The sequence below is a fragment of the Ochotona curzoniae genome, unplaced genomic scaffold, assembly GCF_017591425.1.
Source record: "Ochotona curzoniae isolate NIBS_2020 unplaced genomic scaffold, NIBS_Ocur_1.0 scaffold_2453, whole genome shotgun sequence".
NCBI classification, from domain to species: Eukaryota; Metazoa; Chordata; class Mammalia; order Lagomorpha; family Ochotonidae; genus Ochotona; species Ochotona curzoniae.
In genome coordinates this window covers 30,949,991-30,970,090 of record NW_024467094.1, presented here as the reverse complement: position 1 = coordinate 30,970,090, position 20,100 = coordinate 30,949,991, and the positions used below count along the sequence as shown (strand labels likewise).

Genomic DNA, 20,100 nt, shown 5'->3' with positions numbered 1-20,100 from the left:
ACCAGATTAAGCTGGTTGCCTTGGTAACCTCCTCTCAGAGTAGGATTTGGGATTGTTGGTTAGGAAGGGCGAATTGGGGAGTGTGGAGGATGTGCGGGCTGGAAACAAAATGGGCTGACAGACTTTTTGTGAACTACAATCTGGGTAACACAGCCCAAGCACTCTTCCAACTACTTGAGAGCATCAGACAGGGACTAAGACCCTGAATGAAATAATGGAGCCAGCATCAAGTCACAGTCCTTGCAGAGGAGAGCTTTCCACTCTACTACACGCTAGAATCACACAGAAGCTCCAGCGATCCCCAGGCACACTCAGGGTCACAGATTGCTGAGGTAGGGCCAAGGCCACTTATGTGTTTTGTTTTTTTTTTTTTAATTTTTCTTGGTTTTATCCAGGTCTCCCACATGGGTACAGAGGTCCAATACTTGGACCACCCTTCACTGCCTTCCCAGGTCCACTAGCCGGGAGCTGCACTGCAGTGGAGCATCTGGGTCTTGAACTGGTGCCCCTATCAAATGCCAGTACTGCCAAGAGGCAGCTTAAACTCACTGTGCCACAGCAATGGCCCCTTGTATTTATGAACCAGTGTAATTTTGAACCAGATGATTCAAATAATCAAGGCTCAAAAGTCACTGCCCAGACAACCCGAGAGGGCCCTACAAATGCTTGGATGACTTTGGGATTTTCCAACCTTGCTTTTTAAGTTACTGCCGATATGATAAAGACTTTGTGTTGATTTCAAGGGTGGGGGGAGGAAGGGTGGCAAGGTATTTGCATACTACAAAGGGAAGGAGAGGAAGGCAGAGTGGTATGGGTAACTATGGGCAGATGGGGCCTTCAACAGCTTGAGACCATCTCCATGGGTTTCTAGAAGGGGGACTGGCAGGCTCCCTGAGGTTCGTCTGCCCCTCAAACTCTCCCACTTCTTTCTGCCCATCAGGAGGCAGGCTGAGAGGGCAGGGAACCTGGGGGCTTTGCTGAGCTCCAGTTTCTTCTTGCTGAGTCAGTTACCAGGGCAACAGAGACAGCAATGGGACCTAGCTGCAGGACTAGAGCAGGAGGCAGGGGTGAGGGGAAGCATCCTAACACTTTCATTCCTCCTGCCAGGAACAGCCTCAAGGCTGGCTGGCATTCTCTGCTTGACCCCAGGCAGTCAGGTCTGCAACTCCATCGCCCTGTAGGGGTAGAAGGGAAGCAAACTGACAAGATTTCTAAGGAAAAGTTACGGTCCTATAGCTGTAGCAGCAACTAAGGCTGTGGGGAGCCCATCTGTCAGTTTATGATGTGTCTTTTTCTGTGAGGATTTCTGTTGAACTCAAGAAGAATCAAAGTGAGATTCCCTAGTAAGTTCAACTGCTCACCTTGATTCAAGTAGAGCCTCCATGGTAAACTTTCATCCCACTCAACCATAAGCAAGGAGCTTGGTTAGCTGGTGGTTGACGTGCTCATTCCACACTGGAGTGCCTGCTTTGAGTCCCAGCTACAGTAGATGATGGCCCAAATACTTGAGCCCCTACCACTCATGTGGGATAGCCAGTGGAGTTTCTGACACCAACATTTGTCTAGACCCAGGCTTGGGTGCTAGTGTATTTTGGAGTGAACTAGAAGATGGAAGCACTCTCCATGGCACTTTTAAATAAACAAAGGGATGAGAACAGGCAATTCAAGGAGATGTCGTATTCCCTATTAGGTGCCCAATTTGAGTCCTGTCTTCATATCCTGCTCTTTTCAAAATATTTAACCTTAGTATATGTAATACAACTTTTAAAAAAAAAGATTTGTTTTTATTGGAAGGCAGACCGATTTATGAAGAGGAGACAAAGATCTTCCATCTGATGGGTCTCTCTCCATGTGGTCCAAGTGGCCAGAGCTGAGCTGATCCAAAGCCAGGAGTCAGGAGCTTCTTCTGAGTCTCTCGCATGGTTGTAGGGTCCCAAAGCCATGGGCCATCCTGTTGCTTTCCCAGGCAATAAACAGCTGGATGGGAAGGGGAGTGGCCTGGACATGAGCTGACACATATATGGGATCCCAGTGGTTGCAGGGTGAGGATTTAGCTAGTTGAGCCATTATGCAGGTCTCATATTCTGCACTTTCAATTCATCTTTCTTCTAATGTGCTTGGGAACCAACTGATGATGGTCTAAATACCTGCATCCTTGTCATCCATAACAGAAACCCAGTTCCTGGCTTTGTCCTGGTTCAGTTGAGTATTTGAGGATCAAACCAGGAGATGGAAGAGGCTCTCAAAAAAAAAAAATTTTTTTTTTAAAAAGACATCTACCTAGGGACCCGGCATGGTGGCCTAGCGGCTAAAACTCCTTGCCTTGAATGCACCAGGATCCTGGCAGCCCCGCTTCCCATGCAGCTCCCTGCTTGTATCCTGGGAAGCAGTAGAGGATGGCCCAAAGCCTTGGGACCCTGCACCACTGTGAGGAGACCTGGAGGAAGTTCCTGGCTTCTGGCTTTGGATCGGCACAGCACCGGCTGTTGTGGTCACTTGGGGAGTTAACCATCAGGTAGAAGATCTTCCTCTCTGTATATCTGCCTTTCCAATAAAAATAAATAAATCCTTAAAATCTACTGGGCCTGGTGTAACAGCCTAGCAGTTAAATCTTCACCTTGCATGCACTAGGATTTCATGTGGGCATTGGTTCTAATCCCAGCTGCTCCACTTCCCATTCAGCTCCCTGCTTCTAGCCTGGGAAGGCAGTAGAGAACAGACCCAAGCCTTGGGACTCTGCATCCGCATGGGAGAACTCAAAGTTCCTCCTTCTGGCTTCGCATTGGAGAAGCTACAGCTATTGGTACCATTTCAGAAGTGAATCAGTGGATAGATCTGTCTCTCCTTCTGTCAATCTAACTTTCCAATAAAAATAAATCTTTTAAAAAGTTATTCAAAACTGAGAACTGCCCTTCATGAATGGACATAGGACCCTGCAGTGGGTGGCCTTTTGATTTTCCTTTCCTTTAGCTGTACTAACAGGAAGCTATCACTTTGACTCCAGTCCTTAACACCCTAGCAACTTTTAGATATTAAAATCAATATTAGGGCCCGGCAGCGTGGCCTAATGGCTAAGATCCTTGCCTTGAACACGCCGGGATCCCATATGGTCGCTGTTTCTAATCCCAGCAGCTCCACCTCCTCTCTCTCCTCCTCTCTGTATATGTGACTTTGTAATAAAAATAAACGAAAAAAAAAATTTCAATATTAAAAACACTTAGGGAGAGGGATAAACACAAAGCTCTTCCATCTGCTGGTTCGCTTCCCATATGGCTCCAGCAGCCAGAGACAGGCTAAGCCAAAACCAGAGGCCAGGAGCTTCATCTAAGTCTCTAACAGGACTGGCCGAGCCTCAACACCTGGGCCATCTGCTGCAGGTCTCCCCAGGCCGTTAGAAGGGAGCAGGATCAGCAGAGAGGCCAAACAGAAACCAGCACTCATGAGATACCATGACAGTAGGTTTGGCTTTTACTACATCACCCTGACAGTCCTGGCATCTTTACTTTTTTTCCAATTTAAAAAAATCATTTATTGTCATTGGAAAATTAGATGGACATAGAGAGGAGGACACAAAAGCTCTTCCATCCAAAGATTCATTCCCCAAGTGGCCACAACAGCTGGAACTGAGCCGGCCAGGAGCCAGGAGCCTCTTCTGGGTCTCCCATGTGTGTGCAGGATTCCAAGGTTTTGGGCCTTCCTCCACTGACTTCCCAGACCACAAGGAGATCTGGAAGGGAAGTGGAACAGCCAGGACATGAATGTATGCCAAATGGGATCCCGGTACATGCAAGGCAAAGGCTTTAGTCACTAGGCTACTGCACCAGGCTTGGACCTTTATTTTTTTTTTTTTAAAGATTTATTTTTATTATTTTTTCATTGGAAAGGCATATATACAGAGAGGAGAGACAGAGAGGAAGATCTTCCATCCGATGATTCACTCCCCAAGTGAGCGCAACAGGCCGATACTATGCCGATCCGAAGCCAGGAGCCTCTTTCCGGGTCTCCCACGTGGGTGCAGGTTCCCAAAGCTTTGGGCCGTCCTCGACTGCTTTCCCAGGCCACAGGCAGGGAGCTGGAAGGGAAGTGGGGCTGCCGGGATTAGAACCGGCGCCCATATGGGATCCCGGGCGTGCAAGGCGAGGACTTAACCACTTGCGCCACCGCGCCGGGCCCGGACCTTTATTTTTTAAGAAGGATCTGTGCCACGTGACAATTCTGAGGTGGTTTGAGATATGACTGTGACTTTGTAAGGATTTAGGGAATCCTCCTTTCCACCCAAATAAACACTCAAGAACATACTGGCAAAAAAAAAAAAAAAAAAAAAATTTGTAGTCTAAATTTTATTATCTCCAAGTCACAATGCAGATCATAAATGTGCACCCTTCAAAACTGTAACAACAAAAAAACCACAACAACACATAGGGAGAAATCCTTGCAACTGAACACAGTGGACCAACAGAGACAACTGTCACAGTGTCATAAGGTCTGGGGATCTGGGCATGCTGCCCACAGGCTTGAGGAGACATCTTCAGGTTTAAGGCAAAGGGAAGCCTACAAAAGGCACAATCACCAGCTACCCCTAGGAGAATATAGTTTCCTCCTGGTGGTGGTGGTAAGGCGGGGAGTTACAGCTTTAAGTGTCCCTCCCGCCCCCCACCCCACACCTGTGACTCTGCTGGAGGAAAAGAGTAACAACAGACAGTGACACTATTGGGGAAGAGATACAGACATCAAGGACAGTGGCCAAAACACCCCAGGCAGACACAAGTGGTCCAGTCACAGGAATCTTTTCTGTAGAGGCAGCAGGGGAGTGGTTCAGTGCCATGGACAGGAGGGAGCCCTAGCCCAGGTGGTGACTGGCTTCCTTAAACCTTAAAGCCCAGGTGTAGTACTTGCTTACAAGATCAGGAGCACATCTAGGACATGTGTAGCAGGAAAGACATGGAGAAGAGCAAAGAATGGCAATGGACAAGATAAGTTACTTGCTGGGTAATATTTGCCTCTCAGAGAGATGCACTGGTCCACAGCAACTTGAAAGGGGATGCAGGACAAAAGAGAAGCAGGGCCCTCTGATCTCACTTACCTCCAAGATGGAGCCCTGAGCACTGTGCAAACAGATACCCCTAAAGTGCAAAGGTTCACCCCGCCCTCTCTTGCTTACAAATGCATCTGGCTGGTCATCTCCCACAGTACAGACTTTGCCCTAAACAGAGGACCAAAGCCCACCAGATTACAGGTACTAACAGAGGCTCAGACTTGTAGAAAAACTAAGCCAAAAAGAAAGGGTCCTACTCACTCCCTCTGAGCTTTCTTGACCATGGGATGCACTATATAGACAACTTTGCTTATATGGGGTTAGAGGAGCTAAAAATCCAAGTTTACAAGTGAACAGCCAAGGCTAAAAAAAAAAAACAAAAAACAAAAAAAAACGCCAGCTGAGATTTGGGAAAGCCTGGCTGATTTGTTCTCCATTATCTGGGCTGCAGGGAAGAATTAAAAAGGAGCCTGAAGCGGTAAGCAAACCAGAACAAATTTGGTTCATTTGCAGGGAAGAAAAAGAGAGCAACAGACAAGCAAAACAACCTAAAGAAATAGAATATTAACTTAAGAACAGCAAGCTAGACTTTAAAAATGAATATATCCGAAAACAAAACAAAACAAAACAAAAACAGGAAGGAACTTCCCTGGGAACAGAAGACACTTGAATTTCCCAGGACAAAGTCAAGCAGAAAGATGTGGAGTTCTGGATGTAGACTCGGAAGCCTGGGCTGCCTGGATCTCCGCTCCCCTGAGTACAGCCGCCTCAAGTAAAGAGCGCAGGTGGGAGGAAGTCCATCGTTTCTCCCCCTCTCCAATGAGCCTGTCCTCAGAGGAAGGCGTGGGTCTTCCTCCTTCAGCTGTCGCTGGTAGGAGCCACCCTGTACTTTGGTAGCCCACCTGGAGTGGACAGCCAGTTGTATTTCTCTTCTGAGTTCTCACCTTTATGTTCTGACAGGGTGTGAGAAAAGGGAACAATCGCTGAAATGTTAGTGGATCTTGAGATTATTTACAAACTGTTTTCAAAAGTATGATATCTCTAAACAAAACACTACTACCACCCCACCAAAACAAAAATAAAAATGCCCGACAAAAACACCACCACCTCCACACACAATCTCCCCTCCCCCGCCAATACAAACAAAATCAACCCAAACCAGACCAAATGAAATACCCCCAAAAACCTCTTATATGGGTTTTAGAACTGGTCCTTTGCGCTGCCAAAGTTAGACTGCCCTTTTCCTTCATCAAGCTTAGACTACACTTCAGTACTTCTTCCTTGACACTTTCCAAATGAAATCATCAGGTTAACAAGGGTTTCTATTTCAACTCTGCCTAATGCACCTGTCACTCCTTAAGCCTCCTGAGTGGTCCCATGGTTATAGCTTCAAACAGTAATTGATTTTGTTTTTTGATTAAACACGTAAGCAAAAGCACTGGTTTTGAGGAGTTGTGTACTTACTTTTATATGATGTTAGTTTTAAAATATTCAGAAACTTAATATTAACTGGAACCCCTGCTTACAACCTGAAATAATAAAAGTTGAAATTTGTTATCAGGCTATATAAAAGATCTTTTTTTCCCCCTGTAGAAACACACTAAGAAAATGAAAGCACACCAATGCCGTATGTTCCTAAAGTACAGGGAGGAGCTCTCATACCTCAGGTGGAGGGGGCTTGATGGTGACGGGCTGGGGGGTTCTCCGTGGTGGGGAGGGCTTTGGCTGCACCTGTTGCTGGGCTGGGTTATAGTAGGTCACTCCCCCATACACCTGTGATGGGGCCTGGAGGCCCACAAGTCAAAAGAAATAGGAATTAATTCATTTAACTCATGATGAACAGGAAATATTCAGCCACAGAAATAAAAGCAGTGGAAAATTCACACTTTTTTAAATCTCTCAGATGCCCCCTAAAAAATAAAGTGACTATTATTTCTGTCTTAAAGTGTCATTATTATACTGTGGTTCCTACTTCTTCAATGTATACCCATCCCCTAGCCTTTTCTGATTCTTATCATCTGCTGACAAATGAAAAGGCTGAGCCCAGTGGTGACACTCCAGACAGCAAGTGGTAGTAACCCGCCAGGAGTCCAGCAGGACACAGGTAGGCCTGGTAATGAGCAGGAAACAGCTTCTCTCTCCAGCTGAACGAACAGCAGATGTGATCGCCTACGATGCACCAAAAACACTTGACTAACATCATTTAAAAACCCCAAGAGAATAAACAGATGATGGGCACTATATGACTGCATTTCCAGCTCCTGACCACCAAGAGGCATCCCAGCTCCACATACAAATCAGTGCCCCTGAAAAGCTCTTTCAAATCCCTTCAGCCTTCTCCCAATCCATATTGCTATCTGATTAGAACAATCTGCTCCTTAGATGTCTTACCTGCGTATTAGGATACAGATGAGGAGGAGGTGGTGGAGGGGGCAGTGCCCCTGGAGCATAAGGATAACTGGGATTACCAAAGTTCATGACCCCTGGGGCAGAAAAGTAAGTGGGAGCAAGCAACTGTTGAGGCGGTGGCTGTCCTGGAGACATGGACACTGGTGGGGGATAGAGGCCCGGATTGGGCAGAGGCGCTGGTGTCTGGTGGGGATGTAAACCTAGGCGAGGAGAAAACAGAAAGTAAAAAAAAAAAAAGTTATTTTCAAGGGATGGCCAGGCTAGACTGTTGAACAGACTGAGATCGAAGTTCTCAGGATGGACCCAAGAGGAGTTTGCTGCTCAAGTAGCCAGGGCGAGAACCATTAGTGAGTGGCAGATATCTCAAGAAGGTAGAGTTTGTGGAACCCCAACACCCCTCCTTATATAACACAAGAATACAGACAGAGCTGCAAGGCTCACCTGGGTGGGGAAGGTGCATTTCTGGCTGCACAATCATGCCTTGTGGAGGCAGTGGGGCAGGGCTGTCACCATGGGTATAGATTGGTCCCTGGAACTGCACTGTAAAATATCACATTAAGAGTCTCGTAACCCTCACTTCACAAATGCACATTTTTTCTTTACCTCCACACCCTTAAAAGATGCTCAATTTATATGTACAACAAACAAACAAAAAACAAAAACAGCAACCAGATAATCTTAGTTCATTTCACCTTGCCTAGAGTTAGCCCAACAATAAGAAAAATCTCACGTGGGTCATAGTAATGTCCTTCCATGATGCTGATGTGCACAGGGGGAGCAGGGGGCTCTGGAACAGGTCTCTGTCTCTGAGATGAATACCGTTTGGCTCGACCACCCTGAACACCCTGCGAGACAAAGAGAGAGGCCTAAAAAAGAGACACCTACCAGAGGGCTGACGTTCAAGAGCTACCCTCCATTAGGTGCTACAAAACACCTGCTACCCAACAGACTTCTATTACTTATTTGCATCATGTACTTGCAAAATGCAAAATTTATGAAAAGCATTAATATTTGAACTTAAACTTTCTATCCTATCTTTCTGAGATGGAAATTTAAGCAAGAAAGATTGATGGAAAGACTAACTTTAAGATTTTCTCATTTTCAGTGTACAAGTTGTTAACTATAAGCCCCCTCTGTATCCCTGTTTGCCTTTTCATACCATTTCTTCCATCCGGTTAAACTGAGGTGGAGGTCCTGCTCCCATGTGTATGTGGTTGGGCATACCTGTAATATAAAAAAGTCAGTGCTGAAGAACAGACATATGTGAGTGCTACTCAAAGATGCCATCAAGAACACGACAGGCGGGAGCCTACATGGGGAATGTCTTTCCTCTTTTCCTTTTAAAGTATCAGGGCTGAACTGAGCTGGGCTGAGGATGGGGGCCAGGAGTTCCTGCCAGGGCTCCCATATGGCTGCAGGAATCCAAACATGTGGACCATCCTTTGATGCTTGCCCAGCTGTCTTACTGGAGCACCAGGGTCTGACACTCAATCCAGGTCTTCCAACTTAATACCAATGTAGAATCAGGAAGACATCAGTGTGGCTCAATTAACTGCATTCCTATACACATGTGGCAAACCTAGACTGAGTTACTGAGTTCCAGCTTTGTCCCAACCCAACCCCAGCCATTCAAGTAAGCAAAAAAAAAAATAATAATAAAACAAAAACAACTTATAAAAATTCACCTATATCAAAATTACCAAACCTAGACTTTATCTGGTTTGGGGAAAACAAAGCCAGTCGGGTAAAAGAGGTGACAGGCCCTATTGGTCTACTTTCTAGAATTAGGCTGACCAATATGATACTCATTCAATATGATACTCATTAACCATATGTGCTATTTTCAATAATAAAAATTCTAAGTTCAGTTCACCCCTTTAGCCTCATTTAAAAAAAAAAAAAAGATTTATTTTATTTACTTGAAAGGCAGAGTTACAGAGGATGCAAACAGAGAGGGACCCTCTATCTACTGATTCACCATCAAATGGCTGCAATGGCTAGGAGTCAGCTAAACCAAAGCCAGGACTCTGGAGATTCACCTTGGCCTCCCATGAGTGTCGGGACGCAAGAACCTGGATCATCTTTTGATGCTTTCTCAGCACTTCAGCAGGGAGTTGATCACAAGATATATATTATCATTTTAACTTGAAAGGCAGAGGTAGAAAGAGTTCTTCCATCTGCTGGTTCACAATCTATACAGGGCTGGCCCACAAGTTCAGAAGCCAGGAGCTAGGAAGCAATCTGGGTCTCCCATGTGGGTGGCAGAAACTCAAACACTTGCACCATCATCTGCTGCTTCCAAGGCTGTTACATAAGCAGGAAGCTGGAGCAGGCACAGAGCAGCTCGGCCCTCTATCCAGCCAGCCTCTCTGATTCTGAAGTTCTGTATCTATGGATTTAGCCAGCCACACATAAACAAAGGCTTGAGAAGGTGAGCACTATGATTCAGCAGGTGAAACTGCCACCTGGGATGCCCTAAATCCCATACTAGAATGCTGGTTCATGTCCCGGTAAACGTGCTTCTGACCCAGCCTCCTAATACAATGCTGTGGATGATGCTTCCAGAACCCGGGCCCTGCTACCCTCCCAGGAGACCTGACCCAGGTCACGACTCCAAGACTATTGTGGTCATTTCAGAAAAGAACCAGCAGATGAAAGATAGCACTCTCTTCTCTCTACATTTCACTAAATATCTTAAATAACCTTTAAGTGATTTAAAGTATAAGGGAGAATTTGCGTGGTTTATATGGAAGGACAGCATTTTATGTAAGGGACTTTAGCATTCACAGATTTTGAAATACACGATGGTCCTGGGACTGTATCTAAAAGCACCATCATCACACAAAGTCTGGTGGATAGTCTGCCTCCGTAAGATTAGGAAAACTGGAGAGGTTTGTTTTCAAACAGGTTAGAAAAGACCCCAATCCAAATTCAAATGTCTAGGTTTCTGCCTTCAAAGATTTAATTATTAGCTTAAATAAGAATATTGTCTTCTTCCATTCTAGAGCAGAAAAGGAAGGTTAAAAATTATCAATTAAAAAAAATTACCAGTTAATAGTAGGCAAAGTAGGGTCTAGCGCGGTAACCTAATAATCAAAGTCCTGCGTTGCATGCGCTGGAATCCCATATGGGCGCCAGTTCTAATCCCAACAGCCCTGTTTCCCATCCAGCTCCCTGCTCATGGCCTGGGAAGACAGTCAAGGAAGGCCCAAAGCCTTGGGTCCCTACACCAGCGTGGGAGACTCGGAAGAGGCTCCAGGCTCCTGGCTTTAGATTAATTCAGGTCTGGCTGTTGCAGCCACTTGGGGAATGAATCAATGGGCGGAGGATCTTCCTCTGTGTCTCTCCTCCTCTCAGTGTGTCTGACTTTCCAATAAAAATAAAGTAAAATTTAAAAAGTAGGCAAAGTAGCAGCACAGTAATTAGTAACTAAACAAACTACTGTGAAGACTGGTTATTTGTCTGATAACAAATCCCTGAGAAATTCAAGACCCATGCTCCTCAACCCAAGGCCGCAAAGGGAAACAAGCTGCCACCGTCCCAGAGACACGCACCTCGAAGCTCCCGGGGCGGCACGAATGAAGGCTGGCCTGGATTCCAACTCTGCTCTGCTATATTTAATTGTGCTACATCTTGTTCCAGTCCGCTGGTAGAATCCACGGGAGCCTCCCAGTTTCCAGTCTTAGCAGGTGGAGGAGGGGTGGTCTCTGGAACTGCAGGAGCTGGGGGCAGCCCTTCAGGTGGAGGGGGCACCTCCTCTGCAATTTTGCCAGCATCTCCTACTTTGGTGCGGGTTCTTCTCGCCCGGGAGTAGGATTTCTTCTCGACAGGTCTGTCAGGAGCCGGTGGTACAGGTTCAGGAGCCGTGGCTGGTGTCTCAGAGGCTGCCTCCTCCTTCTCAGGACCACCAAGCTCTGGGGTATCTGCTTCGGGAGACGGATCCCTCACGGGAGTCTGCTCCAGGCGCCGGGACCGGTAACCAGTTTCATGCTTAGCAGTCTCACCAGACCGGCCTCCATGCTGCCCCCCAGCCTCCATAGGCCGAAAGCCAGCACGACCTTCTTTGAAGCCCCCAGATCGAGAGTAATTCCTGGGTGCAGACATGCGGCCAGTACCTGCAGCGTTCCTGTTAATAAATGTCCTTGGCGGTAGAGTGCCCCCAGGACCTTGGTGGCGGTGGGACTTATTGGACCGCTCACCAATCCAGTTTGGATCTCTTTGCGGAGGGCTTCCATATCTAGTAAAAATGGAACAGAGAGACTGCTATGAAAAAAAACAACAAAAGGGATCATGAGCGATACAAACTAGTCAGGAAGCATTCCCATAGCTCTCTCCCACTCACTGGCTAGAAAGACATTCAGGAAAACAACGGAATTCTTTCTAAAACACAATATTTATGGCTCCAAAATGTCCTCACCTGGGTTTCCGGATTCTTCGAGGTTTAATGTCATCAGGGTTATGAGCTGAGCGGATATCATAGCCATAAAGAGCAATGAGCTCCTGGCGGGACTTCGGGGCCTGCTCATCTTCCCGAAACTTGTCATGCTCCCAGCGGCCCTCATCCTTCCATAGCTTCCGCTGACGCCCCTTGGGTCTAGACAAAACCAAGGAAAAGTGACTTAGGTTTGCAGTGTCTGTGAAGCAGATGGTTGTGAAACAAATGGGTTCAGGCAGGGAGATGGTAGGAACTTCATGTAGGCTGTGCACATGCCTCAGCAGATGACACAAGAGTAAATGGCAACACCTCAGGGCCTGTTCAAATGTAACAGGAATAGAAATGAGGGGACTTCACTTGAAGCTACTCAGTGGCTCTGAAACTTCACTTTCTTCAAAGGCAGCCTATGCAATTACCTTGTATCCTAGAGGATCTGAGCTCCTGATGCAGAAAATCAGGAGAATGAGAACCAAGAACACAAAGACAGCCTGCCCTCTGCAGGTGCGGACCTCTACCCCTCTATCCAAGGTTCCCAAACGGAATATTCTAAACCTCACTTTCCTCCTTTGTATAATAAGGATAATTGTAACACTTAGATTCAATCTGTTCATCAAGTGAAAACAACACAGTTCAAGCAAAGTACTCAGTAAAGTATGTGGCTACGGTGAGCCCTAAACATCCGCTCAGCAGCAGCAGCAGCAGCAGCAGCAGCAGCAGCAGCAGCAAGCGGATGTTACCTGACTTCTTCCTCCTGAGTTTGGCCTCGAAGATCATGCTCAAAGAAGAGCCCTTTCCGGGGTATGTACGCTGGATTCTTCCTGTCTTCATCATCATCCAAATGCTTGGGACCCTTTTTACCCATTTTATTCTCCACAGGCTCTGTGCTCTCCTGGAGGACAGACAGAGGGCTCCTTACTCCTCACTCCTTCACGGCTGAGTGTCCTTATTGCAGCCCCCAGAACGGAGGACCCTGCTGGGTACTGACCTGTCCATCCCCACTTTGCCTCTCTCCAGTCACAGTGCCTTTGGTGTCATGCTTGTCTTCCCCCTTCTCTTCTTTTGTTGAATTAACAGCATCATTAGCTTCTGACTTCAACTCCACTTTGGAGTTTTCCTCTTCACTGTATTCCTCTTCACCCTGAAGAAAGGTTTCAGAAAATAAGATCTCAATGATGGATTTTTATTTCCCATTCTTCATCTGCCGATAAACAACTCTTTACAACCCAAGAATTAAAAGCAGGGCTGGCAGAGTGATGCGATGTAAGACTGTTTATTGCCTGCTATGCCGGCATCCCCTGGGATGGAGACCCAGATATTCCACTCTGATTCAACTCCCTCTGATGTGCCTGGAAAGCAGAAGATGGCCCAGGGATTTGGACCCCTGCCATCCAAATACGAGAACTGGACACAGCTCCAGGTTCCTGACTTTAGCAGGGACATCAACAGCTGTAGCTATTTGAGGAATGAACCAATGGATGGAAGATCTTTGTCATTCTGACATACACATAAAAGCATCTTTAGAAAAAAAAAATATGGGCCCGGTGTGATAGAGTAGTTGTCAAAGTCCTCGCCTTGCATGTGCCAGAACCCCATATGGTCACTAGTTCTAATCTTGGTGGACCTGCTTCCCATTTAGCTCCCTACTTGAAAGCAGTCGAGGACAGCCCAAAGCTTTGGGACCCTGCACCCGAGTGGGAGACCCGGAAGAGCTCCTGGCTCCTGGCTTCGGATTGGCTCAGTTCCAGCCGTTGCGCTCACTTGGGGAGTGAACCATCGGATGGAAGATCTTCCTCTCTGTCTCTCCTCCCCTCTGTATATCCGGCTTTCCAATAAAAATAAATCTTAAAAAAAAAAAATGAGGCTATTGACTCTTTCTACCCTAATCAACTATGTTAAGATTATCAAAATAAAACAATAAATTAAAAAAATTTAAAGCAAACATGCCACAGCAGGCATTTGGCCTAGCGGCTAAGATGTTGACTGGGCTGCTCACATCCCTGGATTCAACACCCGTCTGCTGCTCCTGGTTCCAGCTTCCTTTCAAGGCAAACCCTGGCCGGCAGCAATCCTGACAAACTGTAGATTTCCTGCCACCCATGTGGGAGACCTGGACTAAGTTTTTGGCTTCCAGCTTCACCCCCAATCCAGTCCCAGCTGTTGCAGGTATTTGGGAAGCAAACTTTCATACAGTCTTAGAATAAAGGAAAAAACCTACATGTTTACTGAGAAATAAGATTAGGTAGGCTCTATGTCATCAACAAACCTGAGCTTCTCAGTCAAAAGGATTTCACCTGCATCACTAGAACCTCTCAGACCCATTCACATCTCATCAATCTTACTATTGGGCCCTTCTTTCCTTTTATATTTTTATTGGAAAGGCAGATTTACAGAGAAGGAGAGACAGAGAAAGATCTGTCTACTGGTTCATTCCCCACCAAGTGGTCACAATGGCTAGAGTTGAGTCGATCCAAAGCCAAGAGCTTCTTCCTGTTCTCCCACAGGTACAGGGTCCCAAAGCTTTGGCCTGTCCTCCACTGCACTCCCAAGCTACAAGCAGAGAGCTGGAAGGGAAGTGCAGCAAACAGCACGGACCAGCTCCCGTATGGGATCCCAGTGCATGCAAGGTGAGGATTTTAGCCACTATACTACCATGCACTCTGTCCCCAAATCAATCTTTAAAATAACAAATAAATAAAATTGAAATCTACTCCTAGATTTAAAACATTCTTATGCTTTTTCACTTACTTAGAACAAAATCCAAACAGTTGTGTGTGTCTTCCTTCTTATTATAGAAGCAGAGAGGCAGGGGAAGAGACAGAACACTCCCCACTGACTGATGCACTCCCCAAACACCCGCAACAGTCCCAGTTCCAACTCTAATCGTTTATTTGAAAAGTGGACAGAGCCCCAGAGAGAGAGAGTTCAAGAGAAAGCACACTTCCATCTGCTGACTCACTCCCAAAAGGCCACCAAAGCAGTAAGGGACAGGCTGATGCTAGGAACTCCCCCCTGGTTTCCCATATGAGTGGCAGAGGCCCATTTACTTGGGTCCTTACCTGCTGACTTCCAGGCTCAGGAGCCAGGAGGTGGCTTGGAAGTGGAGCAGCTGGGGAAGAAACTACATTTCTATATGGAGTGGTAGTGTCACAAGTTGCAGTTTAACCACACCACCATTTCCTGCCCCAATTACTTAAGCCATCACCTCTACCCTGGTCCCAAGATCTGTACTGCCAGGAAGCTAAAATCAAGAGCAGGAGCTAGAAATCCAATCCAGACACTCCAAAGCAGGATGCAAACACCTTAACCAACCTAACACACTGTAACCTTGCTTATGAGGTACTTTTGAGATCTGGCTTCAGCTCATCTGTCAGTACTTCATTTCTTATGCTCTAGTCATATTAAACATTTTACACATGGCTTGGGCCCCTGCACTCATGTAGGAGACCCAGATGAAGCTCCTGGCTTTTGAGTGGCTCAGCTATGGCAACTGCAACCATTTTGGGAGTGAACCAAGAGATGAAAGACTTCATTTTCTCTGTGTATAGCTTTCAAATAAAATCAAGTAAATAAAAAAAAAAATTCACATATGGGTGGGTATCACTCTGAGATGCCTCATCCCAAAATAAAGTGCTGGTTTGAGTCCTGGCTGCTCCACTTGCCTACCCAGCTTCCTGATAATGTGCCTAGGAAAGCGGCAGATGAAGCCTTAAGTACCTGGGGCCTAGTCACCCACATGGGCGATAGGGCTCTTGGCTCCAACCTGGCCCCAGTTCTTGGGAGATGAACAGATGAAAGATGTGCTTCTGCCTCTGTCTCGTCTCTAACAATATCTTTCAGATAAATAAATTTTTAATCATTTCACATCTTTCCAAGTCATTATGCAACCCATGCCTTCAAGATCTTCTTTTCACATTGTGCTTCCTCTGCTTAGGTAACTATATGGTCACGTCATACTCATTCTTTCAGCCCTCCATTTATATAAACATCTTGTTTCCTAAATGTTGTGGCATAGCAAGTTAAGCAACTGTTTGTGATGCTAGCACTGGTTCATCTCCCAGCTGTTCACTTTTAATCCAGTTTCCCGCTTCTGTGCCTGAGAAAAGTAGCAGATATAGCACAAGTAGTTGGACCGAGCTGGAGTTGCCAGGTGCAGTTAGCTATTAGGACTGGAGAATGTGCCAGAGGATGAAAAAAAAATCTCTGCCTTTCAAAAGAGTAATCCATTAAAACAAACAAAAAATACAAACATAAATACTCTAAATCAAATTAGTTTCCCCTGCTATGATTCCTAAATCACTGTATAACTCCAGTACTAAGACACTTTTCAAACATTATTGCAATTACTTGCTTAACTACCTCTTGCCCTCTCCAACCCAGAATGTGAACTCCACAGAGGAAGAACCGTAGGTTTTTTTATCCAGTGCCCATTATAAACCTGGCACTGAGCAGGTACGAAAGAGAAATAACAGGTAAGTCCCTTTACAATACAACCCCTGCTACCAGTCTGCCTTATTTCTTTTTCTTTCTTTCTTTTTAAAAGCTCTATTTTTATTGCAAAGTCAGATATACAGAGGAGGAGAAACAGAGGACCGATGATTCACTCCCCAAACAGCTATAATGGTCAGAGCTGAGCTGATTTGAAGCCAGGAGCCAGGAGCTTCTCCCAGGTCTCCCAAGTAGGTGCAGGGTCCTAAGGTATTGGGCTGTCTTCAACTGCTTTCTCAGGCCATAAACAAGGAGCTAGATGGGAAGGGGACTACCTGGATTAGAACAGGTGCTCATTTAGGATCCCAGTGCATGCAAGGTGAGGACTTTAGCCACTAGGCTACCACACCAGGCCCCCTCTTTTCTTTTTTTATTATTTATTTACTTTTATTGGAAGGCAGATTTACAGAAAGAAAAAGATCTTCCATCAACTTGTGATGCATTCTAGAGGCCAGAACAGCCCAGAGCTGAACTTGGATTGCAAAGCCAAGAGTCAGGAACTTCTTCCAGGTCTTCTATGCGCGTACAGGGTCCCGAGGCTTTGGGGTCATCCTCTATTGCTTTCCCAGGCCACAAGCAGGGAGCTGGACAGAAGTGGAGCAGCTGGGACATGAACCAGTGCCCATATGGAATCCTGGCACTTGCCAATGAGAGGATTTAGCCACGAGTTTGTTGTGCTGAGCCCAAATCTGCCTTCAATTCTGGCACCCAGCCTGTCCCAACAACCCCAAATTCCCTGCAGTCCTCTCGTGCTCCATCTCACTTCCTATGTCCTGGCTTTCTTGTCTGCTGTTCCTTTCTTCCAGAACATGTTTTACTTAGTTAACTCTTACTCTTTCCTGACTGTGCAATTTGGTTTCAGTACCCAGCCACACTTAATCTGGTGAAAAACGCAACAGTCATCACCAAGCTGCAAGAGCTACTCAGATGTCTTATTTTGACTTTGAGCTGCAAGGACTCAATAGTCTAGGATGCAATATGGCCATACATAATGCTTACAAGGAAAACTTCTGTCTGACAATCCAATTCTCCCCGTATCCCCATCAGATATCCTAACGAGCCAGGATGCCACTCAACAACAAGCCACCATTCTGCTGACATCTTTTCGTTGACCTAATCAAAACAAGCACACTAAAGTCTCCCTTCACGAAACTTTCTCCTACACAGTCCAACTATCCAATGAGGGCTACTTTTAAAACAAGGTACAATCCTACCCTTCAAAACTTTCAGAATCTGGGAAGGGGAGTAAAAAAAAAATCCAGCCTGTTGGCTTGTCAAGTTCAGGAGCAGGAAATGACCTGCTCTCTCTGTGTGAAGAACTTGCAGAATGTCCTCAATCTCTCAGAAGCTTATTTTCCTTAAATATGGAGAAGAGACAACAGCGCTGTGTCCAAGCTGCCCTCACTGCTACTGAACGAGACGTGCTGTAACACTTTCTAGAGCAATATCAGTGAGGAAAGGCACAAGGGAAGAAACACGTAGGTTGTGTGAGTTTTACATGATGGATACGTACATTTTAAACACACATTTTCTGCCTAAATCATAGGAAAAAGAACCCGTCACACTCACTTCTGAGTCTTCAGCACTTTCATAATCTGAGAGAACAGCTGAAAAGAAAAGTGAAACATATGAGGATGGAGGCGGGTGGGGGGGGAGCAATTTACAATCTACGATTACATTTTCTCACTGCTTATTGTGAGTCAAGGTAAAGCTAATTCCCTAACATTAACCCATGATGGGGATAAAATTACAGTCCCCAGTTACCGTTGGGGAAACATTTGGGGAGTGACTTCCCCAAGAAGCAGCACACACACACACACATAGCTGATCTGATGCTCCAGCCCCTTTGAGAGAGTCGCCCCATCGGTTCTTCCTGCAAACCCAGGCCAGGATGAGCTTAGACACACACACACACACTGCTAAACCGATGCTCCAGCTCCTCCATTGATAGATTCCTCCCACGGGCTCCTCCTACAAACCCAGGCCAGGGTGAGCTGAGTCAACTGTTAGATGACCCGCGCTTATGTGAGAACACTCGACCCGGCCAGGTCAAAGCCGCTACTCACCATCGCCCTCGATGCCATCTTCACTCTCCTGAAGGAAACCAGAGGACATGGGTTAGCGCTGTGATTTCCAGGGATGGGTGTCTTAAGACTCAACACAAAATGGTTCGATCGGAAGATGGGGAAAGGACAATCTTGCAGCCAACAGCATCGGGAGGAGGTGCAGCTTCTGCACCCGCAGCCCCAACGCGTGAATAAACCTGCCCTCGCTCCTCGCAGCAGCCCCTCTGGCCTCCCCAGGCTCCGAGGACACGCAAGCCCGGCTGCCCGGCCCCCGCCCCCGCCGCGCGCACTCACACACTCCGACTCCTCGGCGCTCTGGGCGCCCCCGCTCTCCACCCGCCGCAGATGCAGGGCCCCGGCTCGGCCGCCGCGCTGCGAAGGCAGGGAGCCGCTGCCGCTGCCGCTGCCGCTGCCGCCGCCGCCGCCGCGCGCCGGGGAGCCGCCGCTGTCCGAGCCCGAAGCCCCCGACTCCTCATCCTCCGTGTCCTGCGAGGCGCGCTGCCGCCGCCGGTCCGCCATCTTACACAGAACGGCCGCCGCCGGCCAGCTCCCGACGCACCACGCCCGTCGCACAGGCTGCCGGGAAGCCTGAGCAGCAGTCCCGGCATGCTCGACAGGTCCCGTCGCGGGCGGGGCGGGGCAGGGGGCGGGGCCTGCGCCCTGCGGCACGGCTGCGGATGGTGACGTCACCGGCGCCGCGAGGGGGCGTGGTCCGGCCATCTTAGGCTGTCGGGGTTCGTGGTTTGCTTTTTTCATGTCTAGCTGCATTCGTTTGCTTGGTAAAATCCGCAATAAGCAACCACTCTAGAGCTACATCAGGCTTGTCACACCAGCGCACTTTTAGGGAAAGGGCCAAGGAGAAACCGATCGTCCGCAGTCAAGCCAGAGGATGTTCGTGTTGCATTTCTCCTCTGTCATTTTTTCTTCCCCCTCCCAAAACAGAGGGTGGCAGAATGTTGTCTTATCAGGATTCTACAACTGGATTGACAAGATAAGCAGATATTGGCTTAAAGTCCTGACAAGATTCCCTTCTCGTTCAGGGTTACTAGAAGAAAATGGCTTGATTTGGCAAGGCCATGAAAGAAATCGGTGTATTTTCTTCGGATCTTAAGTCAGATATACAAGATGTCATTAGTGCATCTACGGGGTTGTACATCAGTAAGTGCAGATAAACGTCACTACAAAGCACAGGATTCTGCACTGTAATTTTTTCGTAGGTGCTATCCATGGTTAAGGATCCTGATGCTGATCAAGTTTAAAATTTCAACCTAGAGTTCTGAAAGCCCTGGAATTGAATCAAGACCCAATAATTTCAGGACTTCTGAGTCCAACTTCAGAAACTAACCGCCTCAGTTCAAAATGGAAGGTGTAGGCTTTAATGTTGAAACCACAGGCTAAATGGGTGCAAACACAGCGGTCAAGAAAGGGAAAATTGGGCCTGGTACAGCCTTGCTCGCACCAGGATCTCATATGGACGTTGGTTCATATCCTGGCTGCTCCACTTCCCATCCAGCTCCCTGCCTGTGGCCTGGGAAAGCAGTCAAGGATGGCCCAAAGCTTTGGGACCCTACACCCGTGTGAGAGACCGGGAAGAAGCTCCTGGCTCCAGATTGACTCAGCTCTGGCCATTGAGGCCACACGGGGAGCGAATCTGTGGGTGGAAGATATTC

At 47.1% G+C, this 20,100-nt stretch overlaps 1 protein-coding gene across 2 annotated transcripts; it reads right to left on the bottom strand.

Moving 5' to 3' along the window:
• Nucleotides 1-4,202: 4,202 nt before the first annotated feature.
• CASC3 (CASC3 exon junction complex subunit) lies at nucleotides 4,203-18,973 on the bottom strand. Of its 2 annotated transcripts, none has more exons than XM_041000544.1 (14): nucleotides 18,725-18,973; nucleotides 18,431-18,458; nucleotides 17,934-17,971; nucleotides 12,865-13,017; nucleotides 12,617-12,768; nucleotides 11,862-12,038; nucleotides 10,999-11,681; nucleotides 8,604-8,668; nucleotides 8,175-8,289; nucleotides 7,886-7,984; nucleotides 7,427-7,644; nucleotides 6,698-6,820; nucleotides 6,500-6,564; nucleotides 4,203-5,988 (listed from the first exon to the last, which is right to left on the bottom strand). In XM_041000544.1, exons 1-13 carry the CDS (start codon nucleotides 18,947-18,949, stop codon nucleotides 6,541-6,543), a joined length of 2,100 nt encoding a protein of 699 aa, XP_040856478.1. In that variant the 5' UTR covers nucleotides 18,950-18,973; the 3' UTR covers nucleotides 4,203-5,988; nucleotides 6,500-6,540. The 2 variants fall into 2 exon arrangements, with proteins under 2 accessions (XP_040856478.1, XP_040856479.1); XM_041000545.1 differs by having other exon boundaries at nucleotides 4,203-5,979.
• Between the last annotated feature and the right edge of the window lie 1,127 nt (nucleotides 18,974-20,100).

Bases quoted from the DNA above. Each gene is read 5' to 3' on its own strand.
- CASC3 (XM_041000544.1), bottom strand. From the start codon at position 18,949: ATGGCGGACCGGCGGCGGCAGCGCGCCTCGCAGGACACGGAGGATGAG. The intron at 17,972-18,430 runs GTGAGTAGCGGC...TTTTCTTTTCAG, and splicing joins AGATGGCATCGAGGGCGATG to CTGTTCTCTCAGATTATGAA. The intron at 6,821-7,426 runs GTAAGACATCTA...GTGGGCCTCCAG, and splicing joins ATCTGTATCCTAATACGCAG to GCCCCATCACAGGTGTATGG.